The following is a 24,868-nucleotide window of genomic DNA, read 5'->3' on the forward strand; positions in this document are numbered from 1 at the left end:
ATATTTTAGTGAATAACCTGAATATTAACTCAAATAAGTCTTACAGACTTGTAATGAAATAATTATCATCATTGATCCTGACGCTCATATAAAGGTTAATTAACAAATTAAGTTAAACAAATATTTTATTACATATAAAAATATATGATAATAAAATATTTAATTTCCTGTCAATGATGTACCTGCTCTTTCTGGGAATTTTCTACTAAGTGTAGCTCATTTCTTTTGGTCTTTTTGTTCAATCTTTTTGGATTAAAGTGCTTTTTAAAAATGTTTTCATTATCCAAAATAATCTCAATCATTGTTTCAGACTTAATCAAAACCCCTTGTTTTGGGTTTTACACTAATATATATTGGAAAGTTTTATATCTATAAATGTAAATAAATGTAAACCCCTTTTTAGCATATTCAAATAAGAATTGGAACAATTCAATTCACCTTTATTTCTGTAGCGCTTTTACAATGTAGATTGTGTCAAAGCAGCTTCACATAGAAGATCATAGTAAATTGAAAGTGTTAGTTCAGTTTGTAGTGTTTAAGTTCAGTTCAGTTTAGCTCAGTTCAGTGTGGTTTAATAATCACTACTGAGAGTCCAAACACTGAAGAGCAGATCTATCAATGCGCAGCTCTACAGGTCCCGAACCATGCAAGCCAGTGGCGACAGCGGAGAGGGAAAAAAACTTCACCAATTGGCCAACGTGAAGAATTAAAAAATCTTGAGAGAGAAACCAGGCTCAGTTGGGCATGACCATTTCTCCTATGGCCAAAAGTCTTGTGCAGAGCTGCAGTCTAGGTGCCGGAGGCTGGAGAATATTGGACATCAGCGAAGACTCATCTGTCCCTGGAGCATCACAGGAATCAGTCTCATGCTATCCACTCCTTCATGACCACCACAGTAGCTGCTCAGGATACGGCCTGGTCCAGGATTATGGAAACCTTGGGATCATCTCGTCGCTGGTCTTGGATTGAATCAGTGGCGCTGCATAGTCTGACGGCCTCGGGATGAGTATCCCCAGTTTTGAACAGTATTGACATACCATTTAGCATCTAGTAGCCTAAAGACTGATGTTTCAACTCCTAGAATTTGTGCTTATCTTGTTGATTGCCGGCTGCAGCTGTGTCCAGGGTTCATACACATTTTTACTACTAAAATTCCATGACTTTTCCAGAACTTTCAAGTACATTTTCATGACCTATTGATTTATGTAATATTTATGTATACATGGTAAATAATAAGGAAAACAATGCACGTTCAATTTCATTACAGCATATCACAGAACACACAACAATCTATTTTATTTACATTTGTTTTTATATCTATGTAAAATAGATTTTTGATAATGCTTACACAGCACTAACAATGTGAGCAAGTTTTTGGCCAATGACTCCAGTTAGGGCTGCACAATATATCGTTTCAGCATCGATGTGTGCATTCGCAATAGTCACATCGCAGGATATGCAATGTTAAATTGGGATTATAGTTTAACATAGAGTTTAATCCTAATGGAGTAAAAGTTTATCCTCTGCATGCATTTTTAAAGATATCACCCAAAAATGACTAAATGACTTACCATTTTCATTACCTACACTTAATTTTTTTAAAAAATAGAACACAAAAAGAAAACAATTGAATAACTCCTATAGTATTGAAACAAGTGAAGTGTGAGTAAATAGTGAGTACATTTTAAACTTTGAGTGAACTGTTTCTTTAAGGCCTGTGACTGTGTGAACATTTCAATATTTCAGAGTTTAAAACATCCGGTCACAAGTCATTTTTTAAATAAAGATTAAATAATGTACAATGAATACTATGCAGTATTGATTATTCAATATCTGTACCTGAAAACTATAATTCACTTTTGTCTTTGCTATATTTTATTTATCTATGCTTGTAATTTATTTGTTATATATTATTTGAGACTCACAACTCTACAAAATCCCCCCAATCAATGCAAATAAATCTATTAAATCATGTGGTGAAATTGTATTCACATCACAATATACATCACAGAAGTACAAAATATGGTAATGTCAGATTTTTCAATATAGCTGAGCCCTAATTCAAGTTTACAGATATTTGTTAAACTAATTTCCATGACTTTTTCAAAACTTCAATTCAATGACTTTTCCAGGTTTTCCTCGACCGTATGAACTCTGAATGTCGAACGCACCTACTACAACCTAACAGACTCCTCCTGCTCACTATTATTGTTTGTTGTCAAAACTGACAGCTGAAGGGGTGTGGTTAATAGTGATGTAACGGATCACACTACGGTTTGGATCACACTACGGTTTTCGAGTCACGGATTGACTATTTCTTGGATCAGCAAAAATGAGACAAATGTGAATTGCTTTCCATTTATACCAAAACACAAAAACATTACTGCAAAAACCATTGGTTTAACAAACAGAACTTGGATCAACCATGATCCATTACACCCCTACTGGTTAAGTATGTTAGCCATGCCCAAAACCATCTCAGACAGACCTAATCTGACAATTTAACAAAAAAAAAAACGGAAGTGCCTTTTCAGATTTAAGTTGAAGTATATACATAGTTAAACTATTTATAGTTTCTTAATGACATGCACAGACGAATCGTTCACCACAAAACTGGCAATGTGAGCTAACAATATGGTTTGATTTGATTTGTACTTTAAAATGATTATCACTGGGCCACATGTCCAAAAAGTTTCAGAAGGGAAATAAATACAATAGAATAAAATATACAAATGAAACAGACTCTGCTTCAAGCATATTTCCTGTAAGAATGAAACTTGATTCGTTTCTTATTAAAGCTACAAAAGTCGAGAGCTGGGATTGATTTTGTCCTTGCCTTTTTTGGTTTGATTAATAATGATAAAAACAGTCAGCAACAGAATTGTAGTGTACTGTTGCTTTAAGAGCCACACCGCTCCGTTTATGTTTTCACTTTTATTTTTGTTCATAAGAAACACGGGTTCATGTGAGTAATTATTTTATCTTGATTAATGTTTATCCATTAATTAACTTTCCTTCAGCTTAGTCCCTATTATATCAGGAGTTACCACAGCGGAATGAACCGCCAACTATTCCGGCATATGTTTTAAGCAGTGGATGCCTGCAACCCAGCACTGGAAAACACCCAGACACTTAGGCATTCACACATACACTACGGCCAATTTAGTTTACCCAATTCACCTATACCGCATGTCTTTGGACTGTGGGTGAAACCAGAGCACTTGGAGGAAACCCACGCCAACACGGGGAATACATGCAAACTCCACACAGAAATGCCAACTGGACCAACCGGTACTCGAACTAGCGAGCTTCTTGCTTTGAGGCAACAGTGCTAACCACTGAGCCACCGTGCTGCCTTTGAGAAAAAACATCTAAAGAAAAAGTTGATACATTATCCCCTAGGCTTAATAAAACAACAGCTAATGAGCATATTCTCTCTGTAAATGTGTGTGTGACTTCATATTTATAACCACAGCTAACGAGAATACATTTAATGAATTAATCAGCTAATTTAAATGTACGTACACCCTGAGGTCGTATTCATGTCAATGCAAAATTCATGATACAAGTTTCTTTAAACTATTAAACTAGGGCTGATTAAACATATACGCAAATACAAAATTAAACAGATCTAAAATAAAACAGCATTCAAAAGTGTGACTGCATCACTGTTTAAAAGGGCAGTTTTCTCCAGAATGAGGACACAAATCTATGGGAGCGGTCATTTGGAAATAATGGCAACAGCTACTATTTTTGGCTTAATGGCACAAGGAACTTAATATTCACATATATAGTAAAGAATAAAACATGCACCATGTTTTATTGAATATTGAGCCTCATCACATACACTCACTGGCCACTTTATTAGGTACATCTGTCCAACTGCTCATTTATGCAAATTTCTCATCAGGCAATCACATAGCAGCTACTCAATGCACTTAGGCATGTAGACATGGTCAAGACGATCTGCTGCAGATCAAACCGAGCATCAGAATGGAGAAGAAAGGGGATTTAAGTGACTTTGAACGAGACACCAATGTTGTTGGTGCCAGATGGGCTGGTCATACTTAGATTTTCACGCACAACCATCTCTAGGGTTTACAGAGAATGGTTTGAAAAAGAGAAAATATCCAGTGAGCGGCAGTTCTGTGGGGGCAAATGCCTTGTTGATGCCAGAGGTCAGAGGAGAATGGCCAGACTGGAGCTGATAGAAGGTCAACAGTAACTCAAATAACAACTCGTTATAACTGAGCTCTGCAGAAGAGCATCTCTGAACGCACAACATGTCCAATCTTGAGGCAGATGGGCTACATCAGCAGAAGACCACACGGGGTGCCACTCTTGTCAGGTAAGAACAGGAAACTGAGGCTACAATTCACACAGGCTCACCAAAATTGGACAAAAGAAGAATGGAATACCATTGCCTGGTCTGATGAGTCTCGGTTTATTCTAAGGCCTCCACAGTCACCAGAACTCAATCCAATAGAGCCCCTTTGGGATGTGGTGGAACGGGAGATTCGCATGATGGATGTGCAGCCGACAAATCTGCAGCAACTGTGTGATGCTATCATGTCAATTTGGAGCAAAATCTCTGAGGAATATTTCCAGTATCTTGTTGAATCTATGCCATGAAGGATTATGGCAGCTCTGAAGGCAAAAGGTGGTCCAACCTGGTACTAGAAAGGTGTACCTAATAAAGTGGCCGGTGAGTGTATATTATAACTGAGAAACACTGAAGGCTAGAGTAATATCTGCAGAAAATATGCATGACATAATTGCATTCCTTTTCAAATTTACTCAATTGTAATCTGAAAACACAATCATTACATGCCTCAAGCTGTTATGTTTCCTGACCATCACACCATTGTGCTCATGACTGGGCTGACAGCGGCCCAAAGAAATGCTGGATTTCTCTTAAAAGTGAGATGGGACTAATGAGGAATTTTCTTGTCAGAATTGGGTCACTTCTTTAATTATTCATCAGGCCTTAATTATGCCCAATGATTTATGAGAAAACAACAGTGCCTTCAGAAATCAGCCTGAGTTCGCCAAGCAATTACACTGAAGTTTGGAAAAGACAAACGACAATATGGGTCAGTAAAATGACAGAACATGTGACCTGGCTTGATCCCAGTCTCCAAGAAAAACAATATTCATTTCAAATTAATCTAAACATGTCCGTCTCATAACCTTCACCCATGAGCCCATCTCAAAAACTCTTCCGCTGTGTTTCTGTAGCCGGGTTTTCAACAAAACTAGATAAATAAAATCCCAAATGAGATTTAGATGTGTTTCCATTAAGTTTTTATTCTGGGTTCACACCAAATGCGAAACTCTGCATCACCCAATCTGGATATTTTTTTGTTTGAGTTCAGTAATTTATGTCGGAGATACCCAAACTAGGGCCTGTGGGCCATAGTTGGCTCATGGTAACCTTTGATTTGGCCCACCGTCCCATCTGAGAGAAGATAGAGAATGACTAGGCCTGTCACGATATCTGTTTTTTTTTTTTTGTACGATTTATTGCTCCAAAATATATTGCGATAAGTGATATTATTGTCATTTTAAGACCATTTTATTCATTATATAATGCCAGAATGACAATATAATATCATCACAATGCAAGCACACTATTCCAAGGAACACATGAACACATTTTATTCTTAAAAATATTTAATTTAATTATAGGCATTGGAATCAGAATGTGAAAGTGCATATCCTAAATAAATAATAATAAATGTTAACAAAAAAGTGAAAGGTAAAAAGCATCAGAGGCTGCGATATCTGCTATACCAGATCTATTGTCAGTTGTCAGGCACCCACATGAAAATAGTGTTATTTTGACACTGACACCTCCAATAAAGATAGAGAGGTTGTGTAATAAGCTAAAATGTTGCAAGAATTGGTTTTTATGTAAGGGTGATATGTATTGCACCATCAAAAATAATTGAGATCATGTCAATGTATTGTGTGATAAGTCATATATTAATAGTAATATACTGATATAGTAATATATTGATTATTGTGACAGACCTAATGACATGTATTTATTCATATAGATTTAACAGATATTATCATTTCCGATTTACAGTAACTTAACATTTTGTTTTTCTTATTGTTAATCTACAAAAAAGCTAATGGAAATTAAATGTTTCAATTAAATGTTGTAAATAAATTTAGTTTTTTTTTTATGTACTGTAAATACTGTCACTTGAAGATGCAAGACGCGCAAGACATCGGCAACTTGACTAGTGTATACATCAGTATAGCAGTAACTACACTGGTGTTTTTATCATAACTAATTATAAAATGTCAAAAGATATAATGCATTAGGGAATATGATTAAATACATTTTTGCTATTTATTTTTATATATTATGAAATAAATTAGGAAATTGGCAACTTTATTGAAATACAGTTTGTTATATTTACCTTTGGCTCACAACTCTCAATCAAGTTTAGTTTTTGGCCCATTATAAGAAAACGTTTGGGGCAAGAATGTTTGTGATTGAGGCAAATTCAGGTGTTTGTGGCAAAATGTTGAAATTGAAAAAATTGAACATTTGGTGTAATTTGTGCCAATAATTTGCCTCTATTCACATACATGCATTGACTTTTTATGCAATATATTCACAGTACTTAGTACTTAGTTGTGTTTAGTGTGAACCCAGCATTAGTGGCTGACTGTAGTATTGGTAGCCTAGCAACCAACATTAAACAAGGCAAGCATAATGAAGATTGATTAATTACGTGGGTGTAATGTAGGGTTTGGCGATGTTGACCAATTTGGCATCGTACAATGTCTAATGTGAAACATTGCGATGGACGATGGTATCGTTGTGGTATGCGGCGGTGAATTAATTATTTATAAATAATTCATTAATTCATAAGGAATTAATGTCAGCGCATTAATTCTCAAAGTTGGGTTGGGAGCTGGGTCTATTCTACGCAAGCTATGTCAACTTTTACCTTGATATTTCAGCGTGGATGTATACCTGACCTGTGGCTCGGCAGTTTCACTTTAACTCATGAACATTTCATTCATGCCCCCGTGACAAACTGGGGCATTAGATGCAAATAAGGAGCAAGGGCTGGTGAGAGTGTTATGGGATTTATTAACATACGCCAAATGGAAATAAAAAAAACTTCCGCATTTCGCGATGTGTGTGTGTTTGTGTGCGTTCCTTTACTGACAGAGGCGTGTGTGGATCTTGTCGGAAAATATCATCAGTATATGGATGCAGCCTTTATGATGCAAGCTGAGATTGCATCACATAGCGATGCAATGAAAATATGGCGAAAAGTCCTACATGATGGTAATAGTTTGATTGCAGTGTTTACTTCAGTAATGCCACTAATATAAGCACACTCCACATGTCTTAATTCCATTTCTGTTTAGTTCAGTTATGACTTTAGTCGGATTAAGGTAATCAAAAACCGCTGTGTTTAACTAAATAAACAGTTAGTAAACACAGGTACATCTTATTGAACATCATTTATTTTCATCACCAATTATCATAGTAGAACAGTTTCTCAAGCAGTTTGTGATGCATTTTGGAAATAGGAGATGAGCCCCTGGTCTAATGCGCCACCTAGCTTGAAAGACACCTGTTCTCAAAGACTTATTATTTGGGTAGCACACATATTCTGAATGCCTTCGGCAGAATTCAAATGAGCCATTTTAATCTAGATTAATTCCGAGATTAATCTAGATAAAAAAAAAAAAATTTATCTATGCCCACCTATAGTATTAACACAGGATGATGAAACCAAACTACTGACAAAGAGTCTGCTCAGAACAATTGCTCACAGAACAACTTCCCACCGACAAACCAGCTCTCTTTAATGTACTCCTGAAGATAGAAGAGTATAGAGAAATCCTGTTCCGCTTTCATCAGAATCATGAAGGTTAAACCCCAGGAGGTTGTGACATGAGGAGACACATCCATCTCCCAGCAGTGGAACCTAATAAAAAGGCAGCCAGCTGAATCCATAAAGCAGAGAAACATCAAACACTTCATTCAGATTCCCACCGCTATCCTGGAGTTCCTGCTATTGTTGTGATCCTGATGTATTCCTTGCTGGAGTGTACACTAGTCTACTATACACTAGGGTTGTCACGGTACCAACATTTCAATATTCTCTACCAATACCAATATAAACACATGGTTCTCATTACCAATTTTAATACCAAAGCAATACTCAAAAACCAATTAAACAATGAGTTTAAGCAACATTTGGATTTGAGCAAGTCAAAGGTTTTTTTTAAGCTAAAAATACGGAAAACTGCTAATTTAAGTTTTTTTTTTTAGTTCTTTTGACAACACTACTATACACACCACTGGAAACCATCAAAATTTTAATGTAGGGATAAAAACGTACGTGATGATGAAGGTGGTGGTGAGTAAGAGTGTGGTCAGCAGTCCTCGTAGGCAGTCTGCGTTCTTCCTCTGTCTCTGGTGCATCTCTCCTCCACAGTTATCACAGCAGCGGCACAAACAGAAGAGAAGCCCGACCAGTGGCAGCAGCACGGTGAACAGCAGGCCCAGTGCCGCACACACCACAAAACCAAGCTCATAATAAATCACCTATACACAACACACAAATACACAGGTTAAAAATCCTGAAATCACTAATACGTGCATATCAACTAATACGGAGTTATAATTGAGATGAGTTCTTGATGCAGTTCGGGCCTAGTTAGCAACGAATGGACCCTTTTCACATGACAGTGATGATCAGGATATCTGCATGTTTTTAAAAGTTAAGACTTCACACTGAACATCACACTGAATTAAATTTAAGACCAATTATATACACTGTAAAAAATTCTGGGTTCCACACAATCGATTTGTGTTGGGGCGACATGAAGGAATTAAGTTAACTTATTAGTTTGTACAAATTTAAGTGGATTGAACATAAAATAATTAAGTTGTCCCACAAAAAAACCTCAAGAATTGTGTTGTTTCAGGTCATTGTAAATAAGTAGTTTGAACAAACATAATCTTTTGACTGCAGTATAATTTTATAGTGGGCGGCACAGTGGCGCAGCAGGACAGTCTTTGGACTGTGGGGGAAACCGGAGCACCCGGAGGAAACCCACGCAAATGCAGGAAAAGAACATGCAAACTCCACACAGAAACGCTAACTGACCCAGCCGAGGCTCGAACCAGCGATCTTCTTGCTGTGAGGGGACAGCACTACCTACTGCGCCGCCCTTGCCTAACCAAGACGAGCAAAATGTTTGCTAGAGGAAGAGCTTCTGCACTATTTTTAATGTAAAACTAATATCCTCGTCTCTAAACCCACCCAGGAAAGGGGCTTTTAGAAATGAGGGAAATTAAACCATGCTCTGTTAAATTTCCATGCTGTGCATAACTTGATGGAATAATGTTAAACATTTTTTCCCCCTTCCACATACACGTCCCATGGCATTATGGACACTTCTGAATGAGCAGGGCTCTCCTCGGGCTAGCCGGTGGATAAGCTTAATCCTCTGAATAAACCAGAGGCTTTGTCTGTCACCAAGTACCCTCACTTCCCCTCAAGGGTAGAGCCTTTCCATATTTAATACTCTCTTAAAGTGGTTTAAAAGCTCATTTCCCATCATGCCTGTGCGGGTAAGGAGTGAAATACTTGTTTGAAATGAGACGAAAGCTTAGCTGCTATAAGACTATCACGCACATTTATTATAGCACAGAGGGCATGAGGTTATTGGCCGTATTACGATGAGCGGTCATTCCCGCTGAGCTCCTCTGGTATCAGCATTTTCAAGCTTTAGACGGGCTCATCTACTGATGACATCATCCGTGTTAGCGCAGTCGCACTCTTGTTATTGGGTCATGGCTGAGCTAAAAATGGCAGACAGCTTAAGACCAGGAAATGTGGGTGTATCTGTGAATATCTTAGCAATCATAGAGGTGAAAGAGACAGTTAATACCTACAGTATGATTTTAATGCAGGATGGCAAAGAGAAAAGTAAAATGAACACAGTGCTAGTGTTAAAATGGCATTAAGTGTAAAGTTCATCTGGAGTCGAGACACTCACTGTGTGGTGCTTAAAACGTTGATCAACTGAATCCAACTTGTAACATCTTGAAAAACTTCAAGTGTAACAATGTACTCCCAATATACTAATACTACTGGTTTAATAGATTATATACTAGTTATAATATGATACTGAAATCCATTGGGGGAAAAGAGTACTGAACACCACTGTTTTTCTCAGAAATATATTTCTAAAGGTGCTTTTGACATGAAATTTTAACCAGATGTTGATAACAGCTAAAGAAATACGTATATAAAAAGAAAACAAATCTAATTAGTTTACAAATAAAGTTATGTTTAATAAAATGAAATTACACAGATAAAAAAAAAGTGATGAACACATGAAGAAAGGGAACTGTAGAAAGGCAGTGAAAGCCCAGACAGCAGCTGAAATCTCTCAGTAGTTCTTAAGCAACCCTCTGCCCTTCCTCAGTGTAAATGAATATCAGCTGCTTCAGACCAACATCTACATTAGCAGGATTAAGTTATTATAATTATTACCATTTTAAGTTACTTAAGTTAACATTATTACCAATATTACCATTACCATTATTACCCTTTTAAGTTACTAAGTTTGTTTTTAAGTGTCTAAATGGTACTGCACCCCTTTACCTCTCTGAGCTTCTCTGTCCTTACACACCTTCTCGTTCACTCAGGTCAGCCGACCAGCTCCTCCTGGGTGTGCCCTGGACCAGTCGAAAGCTCAGAGGGGATCGGGCTTTTGCTGTGGCTGCACCAAAATTGTGGAATGAGTTGCCATTGTACATTAGACAAGCCTCTTCCATTACTGTTTTTAAATCTCTTCTTAAAACCCACTTGTTCAGTTTGGCTTTTAGCACAGTGTGAGATGTTGACATTTTATGTTTATTTATTTGTATTTTTAAGTTTGATCAAGCTGTAGTATGGCCCAGCCAATCTCCTGACTTGAATCCAATAGAAAATACAAAACAAAGATCATTTTGGATAGACGAGACCCACAGAACCATCAAGATTTTTACACTCTGTTGAATTCTGTGAAAAACTCACACCTGAGCAGCGCATATGACTTAATTCTCCAAATGAGAGGTGTCTTTAGGCTGCCATCACCAAACAAGCCTTTTATATAAAGTATTAAACACATTTCAGTAGTTCAACACTTTCTCCTTGTGTCATTTCATTGTGATTAAACATTTAAAAAAATATTTTGTTGTTTTGTTTTATTTTGGGGTTTTTACCAAAATCTGGTTCAATTCCATGTCAACAGCTCCTTTAGAAATATTATTCCCAGGAAAACACATGATGTGTTCAATATTCCCCTCCCCCACTGTATATATATATATTAATATCAACTCAGATAGACACTCTAAACTGCCTCAAAAGAACACAAATAGCAGTTTACACACACAAACACGGACAAAGACACACACACACTGTAGAGAGAGAGACAAAACTAGTCAGAAACATTATTGCAAACCATCTGAATGAATGTACAGTTGTGTATTTTTTCTGTTTCATTCTATTTTTAATCCTCATAGTCTTTTTCTCTTTCTTTTTTTGTGTACAAATTCAAAACAATTCTAATTGTGTGTTTGTTTTTTCCTTTTCTGTATGTATTCATGCATTATAGAATCACTTTACAATTTTATTCATTGCTTAAGTAATCTGAAATACTTTGACAAGTCATGCCAATGAGGCTCTTTTGATTTGAACTGAAATGAATTGAGAGAGAGAGAGAGAGAGAGAGATAGAGAGAGAGAGAGAGAGAGAAATATCTCTAATTCTACCACAATTCCAGCAAGCCACAAATATGGAGAAACTCCATTATATTTTGGGAGAAAATGAAAAGTGTCTCCACCTAGCAGCACAATACGTGTCCTCATGCCACCATATGAGAGAAAAAGACTGAATCCCCTTATCCCTTATTAAAGCTCTCTGTCCTGTCCTTAAAATGGTCCGATCTGTGACTCAAAAAGTGAACTATGAGATTTGTGATCCGTTACACCACTAGGCTTTTTATGTATATTGAACATATCTCTCCGAAAAATTTTTAGGGTAAGTGTATACATTTACATTTCAGAATGTTAATGAAATAATTCTAGGTCTACTACATTTTTATTCAATCTAATGTAGTGTTGCACACAGATGACACAACCACAGTCAAGATTACGATGGAGAGTAAGACTGAAGAGAATGAGTGCAGGGCTTGGGTGGGGTTTGTGAGGTTAGAGTGCAACTAAGGAATGAGGATGGTCAGATTTGGGTCAGGTTTGGCTCTTTACGCTACTAGCAAAACACACAAGTTACCTGTAGCGTCAGAACAATGTTTTCTGGCTGGGAGGCGCCAGATGATGATAGGCATGCAGAACAGAAAAATACAGAACAGACGGTGAGCCAAATCAGATAAACAATCAAACAAATGGCAAATAAAATCACTTAAGAACTAGGAAGAACACTTGTGGTCTGTAATGGGAACCAGTCCCATTTTGACAGCCCCAGAGATTGAGGGAATCATGGATTTGGCATCAGTCAAATCCAAATATCCAGCTCTTCATGTTCTTAAGTGTCACAGCAAAACTGAACACAACTGAAACTGAAGAGTGAAGAAAATTACAGGCTGACTGGCTGAAAGATGATCCATTTAAAATTATTGTTCTTCTATGGAGTTAGAAAAGTCTCAAAAGTAATTCAAGCAAAAGACATGACGTCCACATGGAAAGCCAAATTCACATGCTTAAAACCACATTCATGTACCCAAAATATTGATATACATTAGGGCTGCACGATATTGAAAAAATGTGATAATGCGATACTTTACTTCTCTGCGATATCATATATAGTTACACAAGATGTGTGAATAGCTCAATCTGACGGTTTTCTTGCAAGTTTAATGCTGTGTTCACACCAGACGCGGTACGCGATATTCGCATGTAAATAGACGCACGAACATTTTGAGTTTACTCGCCTCATTCGACCATCAAATTCACTTCACAACACAAGCGGATTACCCTATGTAATGTTGAAGTTAAAATTATTGTTTATTTTTTTTAAATAACTACCAAATGATGTTTAACAGACCAAGAATTTTCACAGTATTTCCTATAATATTACACACAGCTGAAGTCAGAATTATTAGCCCCCCTTTGATTTTTTTTCCCCTTTTTTAAATATTTCCCAAATGATGTTCAACAGAGCAAGGAAATTTTCACAGTATATCTGATAATATTTTTTCTTCTGGAAAAAGTCTTTTTTGTTTTATTTTGGCTAGAATAAAAATAGTTTCAAATTTTTTAAAAACCATTTTAATGTCAATATTATTAGCCTTCTTAAGCAATATTTTTCAGATTGTCTACATCTGTTATATACAATGATTTGCCTAATTACCCAACCTTGGCTAATTACCCAATAACCTAGTAAAGCCTTTAATTTGCACTTTAAGCTGAATACTAGTATCTTGATATATATATATAGTCAAATGTTATGGCAATCATGTCATCATGGCAAAGATAAAAGAAAACAGCTATTAAAAATTAACTATTAAAACTATTATGTTTAGAAATGTGTTAAACTGAACTTACCGAGGCTAATAATTCAGGAGAGCTAATAATTCTTCAACTGTATATGGACAAATTAGCTTAGAAATAAATCTGATAAAATATACAACGAGGAGGCTGTGTGTCCCCAAGCTCACATTTCCTCTCAACAACACAAGAAATGTTGTTCATTAGGTTTTGCCCCATATGTTTGTTTGTTCCCAGGAGTTGGATGCTGGAACTTCAAAGCAAGAGCTGTTGATTAATTACTAAACACTGTTAATAAAAAGCAACAAATAGTTTCTTCCTCTGTTTACTACAGGCTATAATGCCAAAAGCAATTAAGAGCTGTTCCAGAAGAAGCACATAATAGGGCAAGGCTCACTCTTTGGCTTTCATATGCAATTAAAATAATGCTTCATAATAGATGCGCTGAGACAACGTCCTTGCAACTTAACTGTGGCGGCGGAGCATGTAATCGCGTGGAGGTGCAGGTAGGCACGGTCACATGCACTTACCTTCTGGTACTCTGATTGTATGGCTCCAAATTTATCCTTTGCCGCGCTAATGACGAGATCTGCAATGACAGGAGAAAACAAAGTCAGCATGCTGCGGCCTCTTACAGCACCGCCGCGTCAGAACAGGTTACGTAATGTTATTCAGCATCTAGCTTAAAAAACCCCAACAATGAGCCTACTGTGGATGAGCGTAACCCTTCAGTATTGTTGCCCCCAGCTACTGTAACTCCACAATTACCACAATCTTGAGCGAAAATATCAGTTGTCTTCATGGAAACACATCAGAAAGTCTCCTCGGGGAGAGGCTAAGCAGTGTTTAGTCTGGTTTGTGAACATGTCATCTGAGTTTCGGCATGACTGTGCTGCTAAAAGTTGCATTGTAATGCATTAAACATAAGATCTGGATGACAAATCTTATGCAAATTACTGGAATGCCAAATAGATGCTACCTGTTCTATTATATTAACATTTCAGTATTTAATTAGAGTATTTGTTAACAGTATTGAAAAAAAGAGAGAGAAAGTACATGAGCGCCATCTGTAATATAGGTTGTTTTCAATCAGGTAGTTCTGGTGACGCGCGAAATTCAGATGGAGGACAGGAAGTTAAAAATAAATGGGAGACATAGAGGAAAATCTGTATTTTTATGATTTATAGCATATTTCAAAGGAGATACAATAAGAAAATAAGCACATATGTTGGGAATGATTCTTATATCATGAAGAGGGCCGAGTTTTCTACTGAACTAAAATATATTTGCCTTTCACTGAGGCGGTATATACTGCCCAACAAACACATCTACGTTGTAGCGATGTCTGTACAACGTTGCATTTTTTCTAAAGGCAACGTTACCACTTACGTGCTCGCTACATTGTAACAACGTAGATATACAAGATGTGGGAAGGCTGTAGCAACGTTGTCGTGTGACATTTAGCAACCATGAGAAGACGCTCTTGCTAAATGTATACATTTTTTTTTTCCTGGCAGTTTATCAATACTGCCTAGAATAATACAGGATAAGCAGTAATAATTTCCCATTATTGCTTAATATTAAATATTGTTCATTCATTTTCTTTTTTAAAACTGCATGTGTAAACTTTGAACTGTAAAATGCCACACAAATTAATATAATCAAACTTTTTTATTATATACGTCACAACATTTAACACATACAGTACACATCTAATTATTAGCAAAGAGTATAAAATAAAGTTTAGATTATATTAAATACTTAACTATACATAATTAAACTAAAAGGGCAGGCTAAATTAAAATGTCAATTGAAAAGGTAAACAAACAAGGAAAGTAAACAAGAAAGCATGAAATAAACAAATAAATAAACAAACAAACAAATAAATAAAAACGCTGACACTACATTGAATCTCTGAACTGGAATCTCTGGACAGCAGACCGGTGAAGACCAGGTGTAGTTGTTGGTTAGTAGAAAGCAGTCAGAGAAAGAAATCAAACAGAGAATCCAGTTCAGAGATGGATCCACAGCAGACACAAGTCAAAATAAGCGGTGAAAAAGAGAGGACAGATCAGAGCTTGACACAACAGCACAATGACCACTGATGACTTATTTAGCAAGAAGAAATATTCACGTCTCCTCGGTTGTTGTTGAGTGAGACGCCGAATGGTCTGTTGAAATTTAAACTGCTTCATTGATGACGAGTAAATGTTGTACAGTGGTCGTCTATGCCACCTAAACACAACCTAAAGCAATGGCTGTTTAAATGGCAACATTATGACACTGTTGTGACAACCACAGCAACAATGTAGATCCTCAACCTTTTTAAAAGATTGGTACAACATTGTAGGAAGGTCGTTACGTTGAGGCAATGTTGTGTGTTTGTTTGGTGTATAAGCCGTTACATGAAAAAATACAATAGCGAATACTATAGTATTTGGAAACATACTATAGATAATTACTTGAATTAAACTGTCATAGTTATTATACTGTTGCTGTGGTGCGACATATTACTACCCCTGTAGTAATAAACAAATTATTCAATAGGCTCTATAATTATACACCATCACAATACACCACAGTTTATACTAACATTACAGTATTTATTACAGTTTATCAGTTTACTATACTACTGTATCCTATAGCATTCATTAAAGAGTTGTAGACATTATACACTTTACTATGTGGTTCAAAAACATGTTTATTGCAAATTACTATAGCTTTTTCCCCAAGCGGATATCTTCCAGACCTCTCGAAATAACAGATCAAAGCATACAGAAGCGTATAAGCATAGTCTATGTTATTATTTATTGATTTTTGTAAGGGGGAAAAATGCTCCAGAATAATAACCTAGTTTTGTAACAAGGGATGCATTTGCTTTTTGTTCTGATGATGAGTTTACCAACAAACGTTCACTGCTGCTGCGCATGTCGATGTTTAACGCTACAGTTGTTTATTCCACCAAAACACCAGTAAAGACTTGGATTATTGCAAAACAAGACGGAGATTTCATTACAGCAGGGGTTATTTATATTCTCCTGGATTTTGTTTAAGTGTGGTGGAGTTTGTATCTGATTTTTATAAAACACATTAACATATTTATACACACAGCTAGGCCTGTATATATTCTTTATTGGTGCTGTCAAACGATTTATGGCATTCCAAAAAGTTTTGTACAGATGGATGTATTGAATCAATGTTCATTGTGACTTTTTCTTCCGTTTTTCAGCCAGTTTCTTGAACTTTTTTCCCTTTATAAGCAAAAACTTTTAGAAGTCTATACAAGCTGTTCAGCATTTCTTATTTTGGCCGATTTAAACAATTATAAACAACATTAAACAGGAACATTTTGATGTTATGATAGCGATTCCTATGTAGAAGAATCACTTCCTGCCCTCCATCTGTAATTTCACGTGTCATCAATGACATCATGTGAAAACAACCTATTTAGGATCGATACAGTTTGTTGATTTAGAAATTTATTCTTCTGGTTGAGAACTTTTTTCTCATTCATCTTTTGTTAAAGCAAAGTTGTAAGCCATGGATCAAACCAACCAAGCAAATCACAAGATTACAAACTAATTTCTATTAAAATGACATGGGTACAAGACTAAGAAGTATAAAATCCCATGACTGACTGTGAATTACACAATAAAAATAAAACTGTCAGATAACAGTTCAGGAAATTACTACAAATTTTTTTTAATAAAAAAAAAAACTAACTTCTGGAAGCAGCAATGCTGAAAAAGGTGGCCAAACACTGCATGCCCAGTCAATGTGTCACCAAAAAATAAAAAAATAAGTAAAACAAAAACAACCCCCCACCACACCAAAAAAAGAAGACAAAAGGCTGATTTATACTCCAGCATCAAGTGCACGCATATGGTCCCGCGCAGCCTTCGCACGGTCGCATAGCCCTCATCGTGGCTGACACCGACGCTGACACCCTTTCAAAAAATGTAACACATCGCAACAATGCATAGTGCAAGCTCTGTGATTGGTCAGCTTGGTAGCGGTGACGAGTGTGGGCACTGATTATGATTTTGATTGCACATCCGCCGGTTCCTGCCTCTGAATGACCGAGTTTTAGCTACTTATAGCGGTCAGAAAAAACAAAACATGCATGAAGAAACTCGACACAGAGGAACATAAAAACCTACTGCCAGCTAGCGTTTCAGAAGTGTTATTGCAGAGCAACACAAACAGTGTGCAGAAGGACAAATGCACGGCTACGCGCAAGGTATGCGCCGTAGGTCACGCCGAAAAGTACAACGCAAAAGTATGAATCAGACTTTTGGGGCCGATCACACTGAACCTGCTTTTTGCACTGAGAGGAGCCTTTTTTTGAATGGTAACAGCCGCGAACATTTTGAGTGCTGCTTATGCAGCCTGTGTGCCTCGCATTTTAACTGCTTGCTGCACCCTGCGTTCATGCCGTTGCTCCCTGTGTGCTCACAGTTGAAAAAAAGTCAACTATGAGCAGAAAAAGTGCGCTACGTCAGTGGCGTCTGCTTCATTCTTTCATCAAATGAAAGCAGAGGTGGGGTTTTCATTGAGTGGACAGCAGTGTGTGTGTTGACAAGACTACTATGGAGACTTTTGTAGATAGAGGAGAGACTAGCGGTTACTGTTTAGAGTCATCTAGAGTTGTATGACTATACAAATCTTGAATATCACATTATTATGAAATTTTAAAATGACATTAATATCAACAGCAACACTCGCACACAATACGCAGCTGATTCAGTCGTTGGCTAGCGACATAAAAAGCCCACCGCACTTCTTTATTTCTTGTCAACAAAAAAGGCATTATGGTGCGCCTCGAGTTTTCACAATGAAAAGCACGTTCAGTGTAATCGGCCCCTTACTGTATGACTTTATGATAATTCTAATAATTCTAGGTTTGGTCCCATAGGGTGTTTTCACACATGTAGATAATTTGCTTTGTTCAGAAACAGGACTTAAAACTGTTACAATAGCTGGGTTTCTATTCAAATGTGAAGTGTGAATCTTTAAATAAATTAAAAAAGAAATTCCCAAACATGAATGAGGTGCATTTCCACCAAGTTGAGCGGCTGACTGTAGTATTGGTAACCTAGCAACCAACAGTAAACAAGACAAGCATAAGCACTGAAGACAGTGGGTCAAATGGGTGTAATGTTTGCTATATCAGTTTATTCTGCAAATGAGTTTCAATCTCCCATTATTCACATTAACCCTTTTGCCCAAAATCACCTCAAGTGAGTGTAAAAACAAATTTCTATTCTAAATTTGACATTTTCATCTCGTTTTTCATCTGAAACTTCAAAATACACATTAACACAGGGTGATGAAAACTCAGCTAACGTTACTATATGCTCTTGGTTTGGTTAGTTTTTATGGCAATATTTGTAGATTGACCAAAATTAGTCACATGCTAGTGAACTCTCATTGCACTGTTGCACTGTAGCTGTTGTTATATGTATGTATTTACATTGCATATATCAAGACTTCATCTCTATTTTCTATCTGTTTTGGACAGCAGTTCTGAAAAAGGTTCTTCTGGCCAAATTTGACTAGGGCATTTCACATTTACATCACATTGCTATTTTCCACAAATTGTGAAGAAGAACATCTTTAGTGGTTCACTTTGGTTCAGCTCACTGAGTTTGAGTTGCTCTAGAGCATCTATTCCTAGAAATCTAGTCTCTGTAGTTCCTCAAGGTCCATAACACCCCAGTCCCATAACCACCAGCATACAAATCACCTGGATACAACATCCCAAACAACAGATGGCAAACATCCCAACTGACTGAAATAGACCCGTCCTAAATAATCTCCAGCAGACAGAGGCAAAACGTCTCTCTTACGCTATTACAAATGTAATGGCATAATATAAACATTGCAGTGACAGGGCTGTCAATATGGCTGAAAATCTCATTTAATTCTTTTTTATTTTAAATATAAGCTAATTTTGAATTAAATTCATATTCTAAAGGCAATACTTAACATTACAGAAAAAGTATTGTATTGTCTAGTATACCAAATACAATAATCAAATAAAAAACAGATCAAGTAGGGCTGCACAACTCATTCATTCATTTTCTTTTCAGCTAAGTCCCTTTTTTAATAAGGGGTTGCCACAGCGGAATGAACCACCAAATTATCCAGCATATGTTTTACACTGCGGATGCCCTCCCAGCCGCAACCGAACACTGGGAAACACTCATACACTCTTGCATTTATGCACATACACTACAGACAATTTAGCTTATTCAATTCACCTATAGCGCATGTCTTTGGACTGTGGGGGAAACGGGAGCACATGGAGAAAACCCACACCAACATGGGGAGAACATACACACTCCACACAGAAACGCCAACTGACCCAGTCGGGGCTCCAACCAGCGACCTTCTTGCTGTGAGGCGATTGTGCTACCCATTACTCACGTGCCACCTCAATTTTTTCCAAATGCAATACCTTGCGGGGTTTCTTCCTATTTTACACACAACCATCTTCTTTTCACCACACAATCGAGTCCCTATGAATATAATGAAGTCCCAAGGGACAGTTTTTTTTCATTAAATGATTTCTGATTCAATCACAATCATGTCACAGTTATAGTGGGCAACATTTCCATAGAATTAAGTCTCTAATTCTGGTGTTAAAGTGGGTTGAAAACATGAGAAGAAACCGAGTGAGACATACACACAATCCTCGGCTGGTGCATTGCAGGGTTTTCCAGTCCTCACTGAAGGAGTAGCAGAGAGTCAATAATGTACTCAGTAAAATGTTCGATTTTAATAAGCACATCATCTCTATTCCTTCAGAGGAAGCTTTCAGCATGCATATTTTGGGGCTCAGAACAAAACTAATACGTTTCTAATAATCATCATAGTACCTATACAGACACCCCTCTTAATAGCAGGTTGTTTATTTTTACAATAATATATCTCTAATTACACTGACTTGTTTTCCACAGAGACTTCCAAAGAGTCCTGAAGGCCTACTCGTCTTCAAAGCCAGGAAGAAGCAGTGATGTTTAGGGCATCGTTTTCATGTTTTCATGTGGCCATGAAAAAAAAAAAAAAAAACATCGGTAGTGACTGCATTAGCCAGTCTAGCTGTATTTTAGCTAGTCCTTGGTTAATTAGCATGACCTTAATTCAAGGAAATACATCTTCATTAAAACACGGTTGCCTTACTTTTGCATCATACGCAACAATGAGATATTAATTATACTGTAAGAAATGAGTTTCTCATAAAATTTTTTTAACTTCACTAATAAGTAGCTCCCAGTCATCACTTCCAACTTTTTTTTTACCTTGAAAAACCCCTAGAAATTACTTAATTTGAGCAGTTTTCTTCACTGTTTAGACTTATCTTTCTGAAATCTTTAGATTTAATTTAATTATAGCTAAAGTAATCATGACTTTCTGTGAACGGTAGTCAGGGGCCAGTGATATTTACAGAATTTACACACTCCTTCCGTCTTAATGCACTAGATATTTTGTTAAAACCACTCCTATGCTTTACATTTTAGTTTATATATCAGCAATATTCCTTTATAGCACTTCATTTTTGCATTGATATTTAATATCTCTTGTTTAACTACACTATGAACAGCAGCTACGCTAATTATTTTCTTTGTTCTCTATTTCCACCTGGGGATGCTCATCACGAGGCCTCTAGAGATTGTGCAGCGCCACTGATGTGATTCCAGACCTGTGAAGAGAAGATGACAACCAAGAACTTTTGGGCCCTGTTTACACTAATACATTTTAATTATAAAACAGTGTTTAGAATGAAAATGATTCACGTCCAAACTGGTGTTTCATCTAGTGTTTCTGTAAAGATCTCTGTCCACACTATACTACTGAAAATGCACATCATGTGACTACACACACTCTGCCATGTGCTGCAGTGAATGCTGGGGTTTTGAGCACACCTCCCCAGGTGAGAGCAGCGCATGTCAGACAGTTCATTAAGGATCTACTGCTGGATTTCATCTCACTTATAGTTGTTAAATGTGAGATTTAATTCATTTGATCTATTTCTAAGTACTCTCTCAGCTAACGTGTTTTGGCTGAGCGCAAAGATAAGTTAATTTATTAATTTATGTAACCACGTACACTGGTTATGCACATTTGACTGATTGTTTGCCTTTATTTTCTATATTGGTTAAACCTATTGTATTATTGATTGCCATTATTGATTATTAAAACTGATTTTCAGCAAAAGAGACAGGGTATGTTCATTTTTTTAAAAGTTATGTTATAGACTCTATAAATATGCATACAGTGAAGATGACGGTCATATAAATGTGTAGCTACACGACGCCTCAACATTTTTGGTGTTTGTTACAGTTGTTAATATCAAGATGAAAATAGGCAGTTCCTTATATCATGTTTTCATTTTATTGTTGAGATAGTGAAACAACGTAGCCAGGGTGAAGTGAATGACATTATAAGATACACTGTTCCCTTTGAAGATTTACTCTACGTGTCCTCAGGAGTTTTCCATATCAAACTTGTGAAGTCTGAACTTACAAGGAGAGGATGCAAGACTGAACTTTATGTACTTCAACTTTGTGCTCCAATCACATAGGTGAATGTCTCCATTTTCAGATGTCTCCGTTTCCCCCATCCACACTGACACGGAGCAGCAGCGTTTTAAAACCAAAATGGCCTCTTCAGGGTTTTCAAAACCCCCCTTTCGGGGCTTGAAAACTCCGGGGTAGTGTGGACGGAAGGTTCAACCGTAGCAAAACTTATGCGTTTTAAAACTAAAAAGGGGCCTTAGAGGTATCCATAATCCTGGATCAGGCCGTATCCTGAGCAGATGCTGTGGCGGTCATGGAGGAGTGGAGAGCATGAGACTGATTCCTGAACAACCCCAGTGACAGATAAGACATGGGCCAGCCTGAACACCCGCAGCTTCTCCATAATGGACGTCTAACGTTCTCCAGCTTTCAGCGCCTAGACTGATGGTTGTGCCCAACTGAGTCTGGTTTCTCTCAAGGATTTTTTAGCTTCACATTCATCAATTGGTGAAGTTTGTTCCTCGCCACTGGCTTGCTTGGTTCGGGACTTGCGGAGCTGCTCACGAATGGATTTGTTCTTCAGTGTTTGGACTTTCAGCAGTGAATATTAAACCACACTGAACTGAACTAAGCTGAACGTCAACTCTGAAACCTGGACTGACACTGTTTCAATTTACAAGAACTTCTATGTTAAGTGCTTTGACACAATCTACATTGTAAAAGGGCTATAGAAATAAAGAAGAATTGAATTGATATGGCAAAAACATAAATAATAATGATTGAAGTGCTCATGAATGTTTTGATGACTGTATATTTCGGGCTTCAATTTCATAGTCTAAGCGTGTATTCAACCAAAATATAGTTTATTATTTTCTGCTGGTCAAGCGTATCATCAAAACCTACAGAGCAAAAAAGCTTTTTTTTTTATTTCATAATTTCAGCGCACAGACAGAGAGCGAGAGAGTTCAGTGGTCTGTGGGCAGATTGGATTGTGGGTAAGAAATCAGTGGGCCATAGACCTCCAGCTGTCTCTTCCAGAAAACTCCAATTCTCAGCAAAAAGAAAGGACACAAAGGATGAGGAGTGCAGAAGAAGAAGAAGATCAGTGTGGAGAGGTGGCACAGGAAGACAGAGAGAACAGAAATTAGTTGACTAGAAAAGAATCAGAAGTTGTAGCCTTTTCTTATTTATTCACTGATCGATCAGTCTGTTGCACACAAGCGGCAACCTCCCACTCTCCCTCATGAAGCTAATAAGGAAGTAACTGAAACTGCAATTCATCAAAATTCCACTAGTCCTGGCTCCATAATAGAGCAGATTTCACTGTTAAAATGGCCAACTTTAAAGCAGAAAAAAGGTGTTTACAGCCTGGTACAAAGAGCGATTTTGGTTCATATAGCTAATATGGCCTTTTATGACAACTGTGAGGGGGGTGAATTTTTTTTGTGACTCATCCGTTTCGTTTATACTAGGTTTGATTAAGTCTGCATAATTAAGGGCGGGGCCACTTGAGCGACAGCTAGGTCTCGCTGGTCGCGGTCACTTCACCTCAGTTGATTCCGGCTGCTTAGCCACTGAACTCGGCATATACATCGTATTTTTGTTTTATTTCATGTGGCTTTACACAATCAGTTGCCTTTTGGAATTAATTCTTACAATTATCAGATGATTAAGCATGCTGTGTGCACTTAATTGTGCTCACAAACCATTCACATGGCCTCCATTTCCCAGGTGAGTGAAATTATATACTTATATACCATCTCTATAAATGTATTTGTTTTACTCAAGATCATTTATATTTTTCTTTAGACCTGTAATGCACTCTAGAATCTGACAGATTGATCAGCTGTATGCTATAAAACAGTCATCTGAAACGTTGTCATACAGTTCTTTGCCTTGATTTCATCAATAGCCTTGTATTTACTAACACAGACTATATTTGAAGTGTTTGGAAGTAATTCAGGTTTTCCTCCTGTAGAAAAACATCATAAAAACAATGTTTAGTGGCTCAATGTGTTACAACATCGTTTTAAAATGTCTAAACACTTTATTGATATAGTGTACAACCAAGCACATGTGGTCAGAACACAAACGAGTCACAGGTATTGAAGTATTTCTCTCAAAGAAAAGCCTGTCTAAGCAAAATGCTAGCAGGCCTCTGTAGCTCCGCTCATACTCTGCCTCTCTGCCCTTGTTTGGTATCCCATGGTTGGTGCGATGACGCGCGAACATAATGCCGCAGGTTGGCCACACCTACTTGTAGCTTCTTTTGCATTCTTCAGAAACCTGTGGATGACGTCTCGGATACTTCGTCCATATCTTTGACAGTCTATGGTTGCACGCTGTAGTTTTCCTTAAACAAACGACAGTACATGAACCTACTCAGAAATATTCAATTCAATTCACCTTTATTTGTATAGCGCTTTTACAATGTAGATTGTGTCAAAGCAGCTTCACATAAAAGGTCATAGTAAATTGGAACAGTGTAGTTCAGTTTGTAGTGTTTAAGTTCAGTTCAGTTGAGCTCAGTTCAGTGTGGTTTAATAATCACTACTGAGAGTCCAAACACTGAAGAGCAAATCCATCGATGCGCAGCTCTACAGATCCAGAACCATGCAAGCCAGTGGCGACAGCGGAGAGGGAAAAAAACTTCACTAATTGGCGAGGTGAAGGAAAAAAAACCTTGAGAGAAACCAGACTCAGATGGGCACGACCATTTTAATTTCTCCGCTGGCCAAACGTCTTGTGCAGAGCTGCAGTCTCAGTGGTGGAGGCTGGAAGCTGGCCTCAGCGAAGACTCGTC

At 37.3% G+C, this 24,868-nt stretch overlaps 1 protein-coding gene across 6 annotated transcripts in view; it reads right to left on the bottom strand.

Annotated features, from left to right (window-relative positions):
• prom1a (prominin 1a) overlaps window positions 1-24,868 on the bottom strand; it is a 154,085-nt gene that overhangs the window by 64,395 nt on the left and 64,822 nt on the right. For all 6 annotated transcript variants that reach the window (XM_056472594.1, XM_056472589.1, XM_056472591.1 and 3 more), the window contains exons 2-3: window positions 14,074-14,132; window positions 8,382-8,587 (exon numbers count right to left, since the gene is read on the bottom strand). In XM_056472594.1, the coding sequence (XP_056328569.1) occupies window positions 8,382-8,587; window positions 14,074-14,132 (265 nt within the window). The remainder of the gene's footprint in view (window positions 1-8,381; window positions 8,588-14,073; window positions 14,133-24,868) is intronic.

The sequence above is a fragment of the Danio aesculapii genome, chromosome 14 (assembly GCF_903798145.1).
Source record: "Danio aesculapii chromosome 14, fDanAes4.1, whole genome shotgun sequence".
In the NCBI taxonomy this organism is placed as follows: Eukaryota; Metazoa; Chordata; class Actinopteri; order Cypriniformes; family Danionidae; genus Danio; species Danio aesculapii.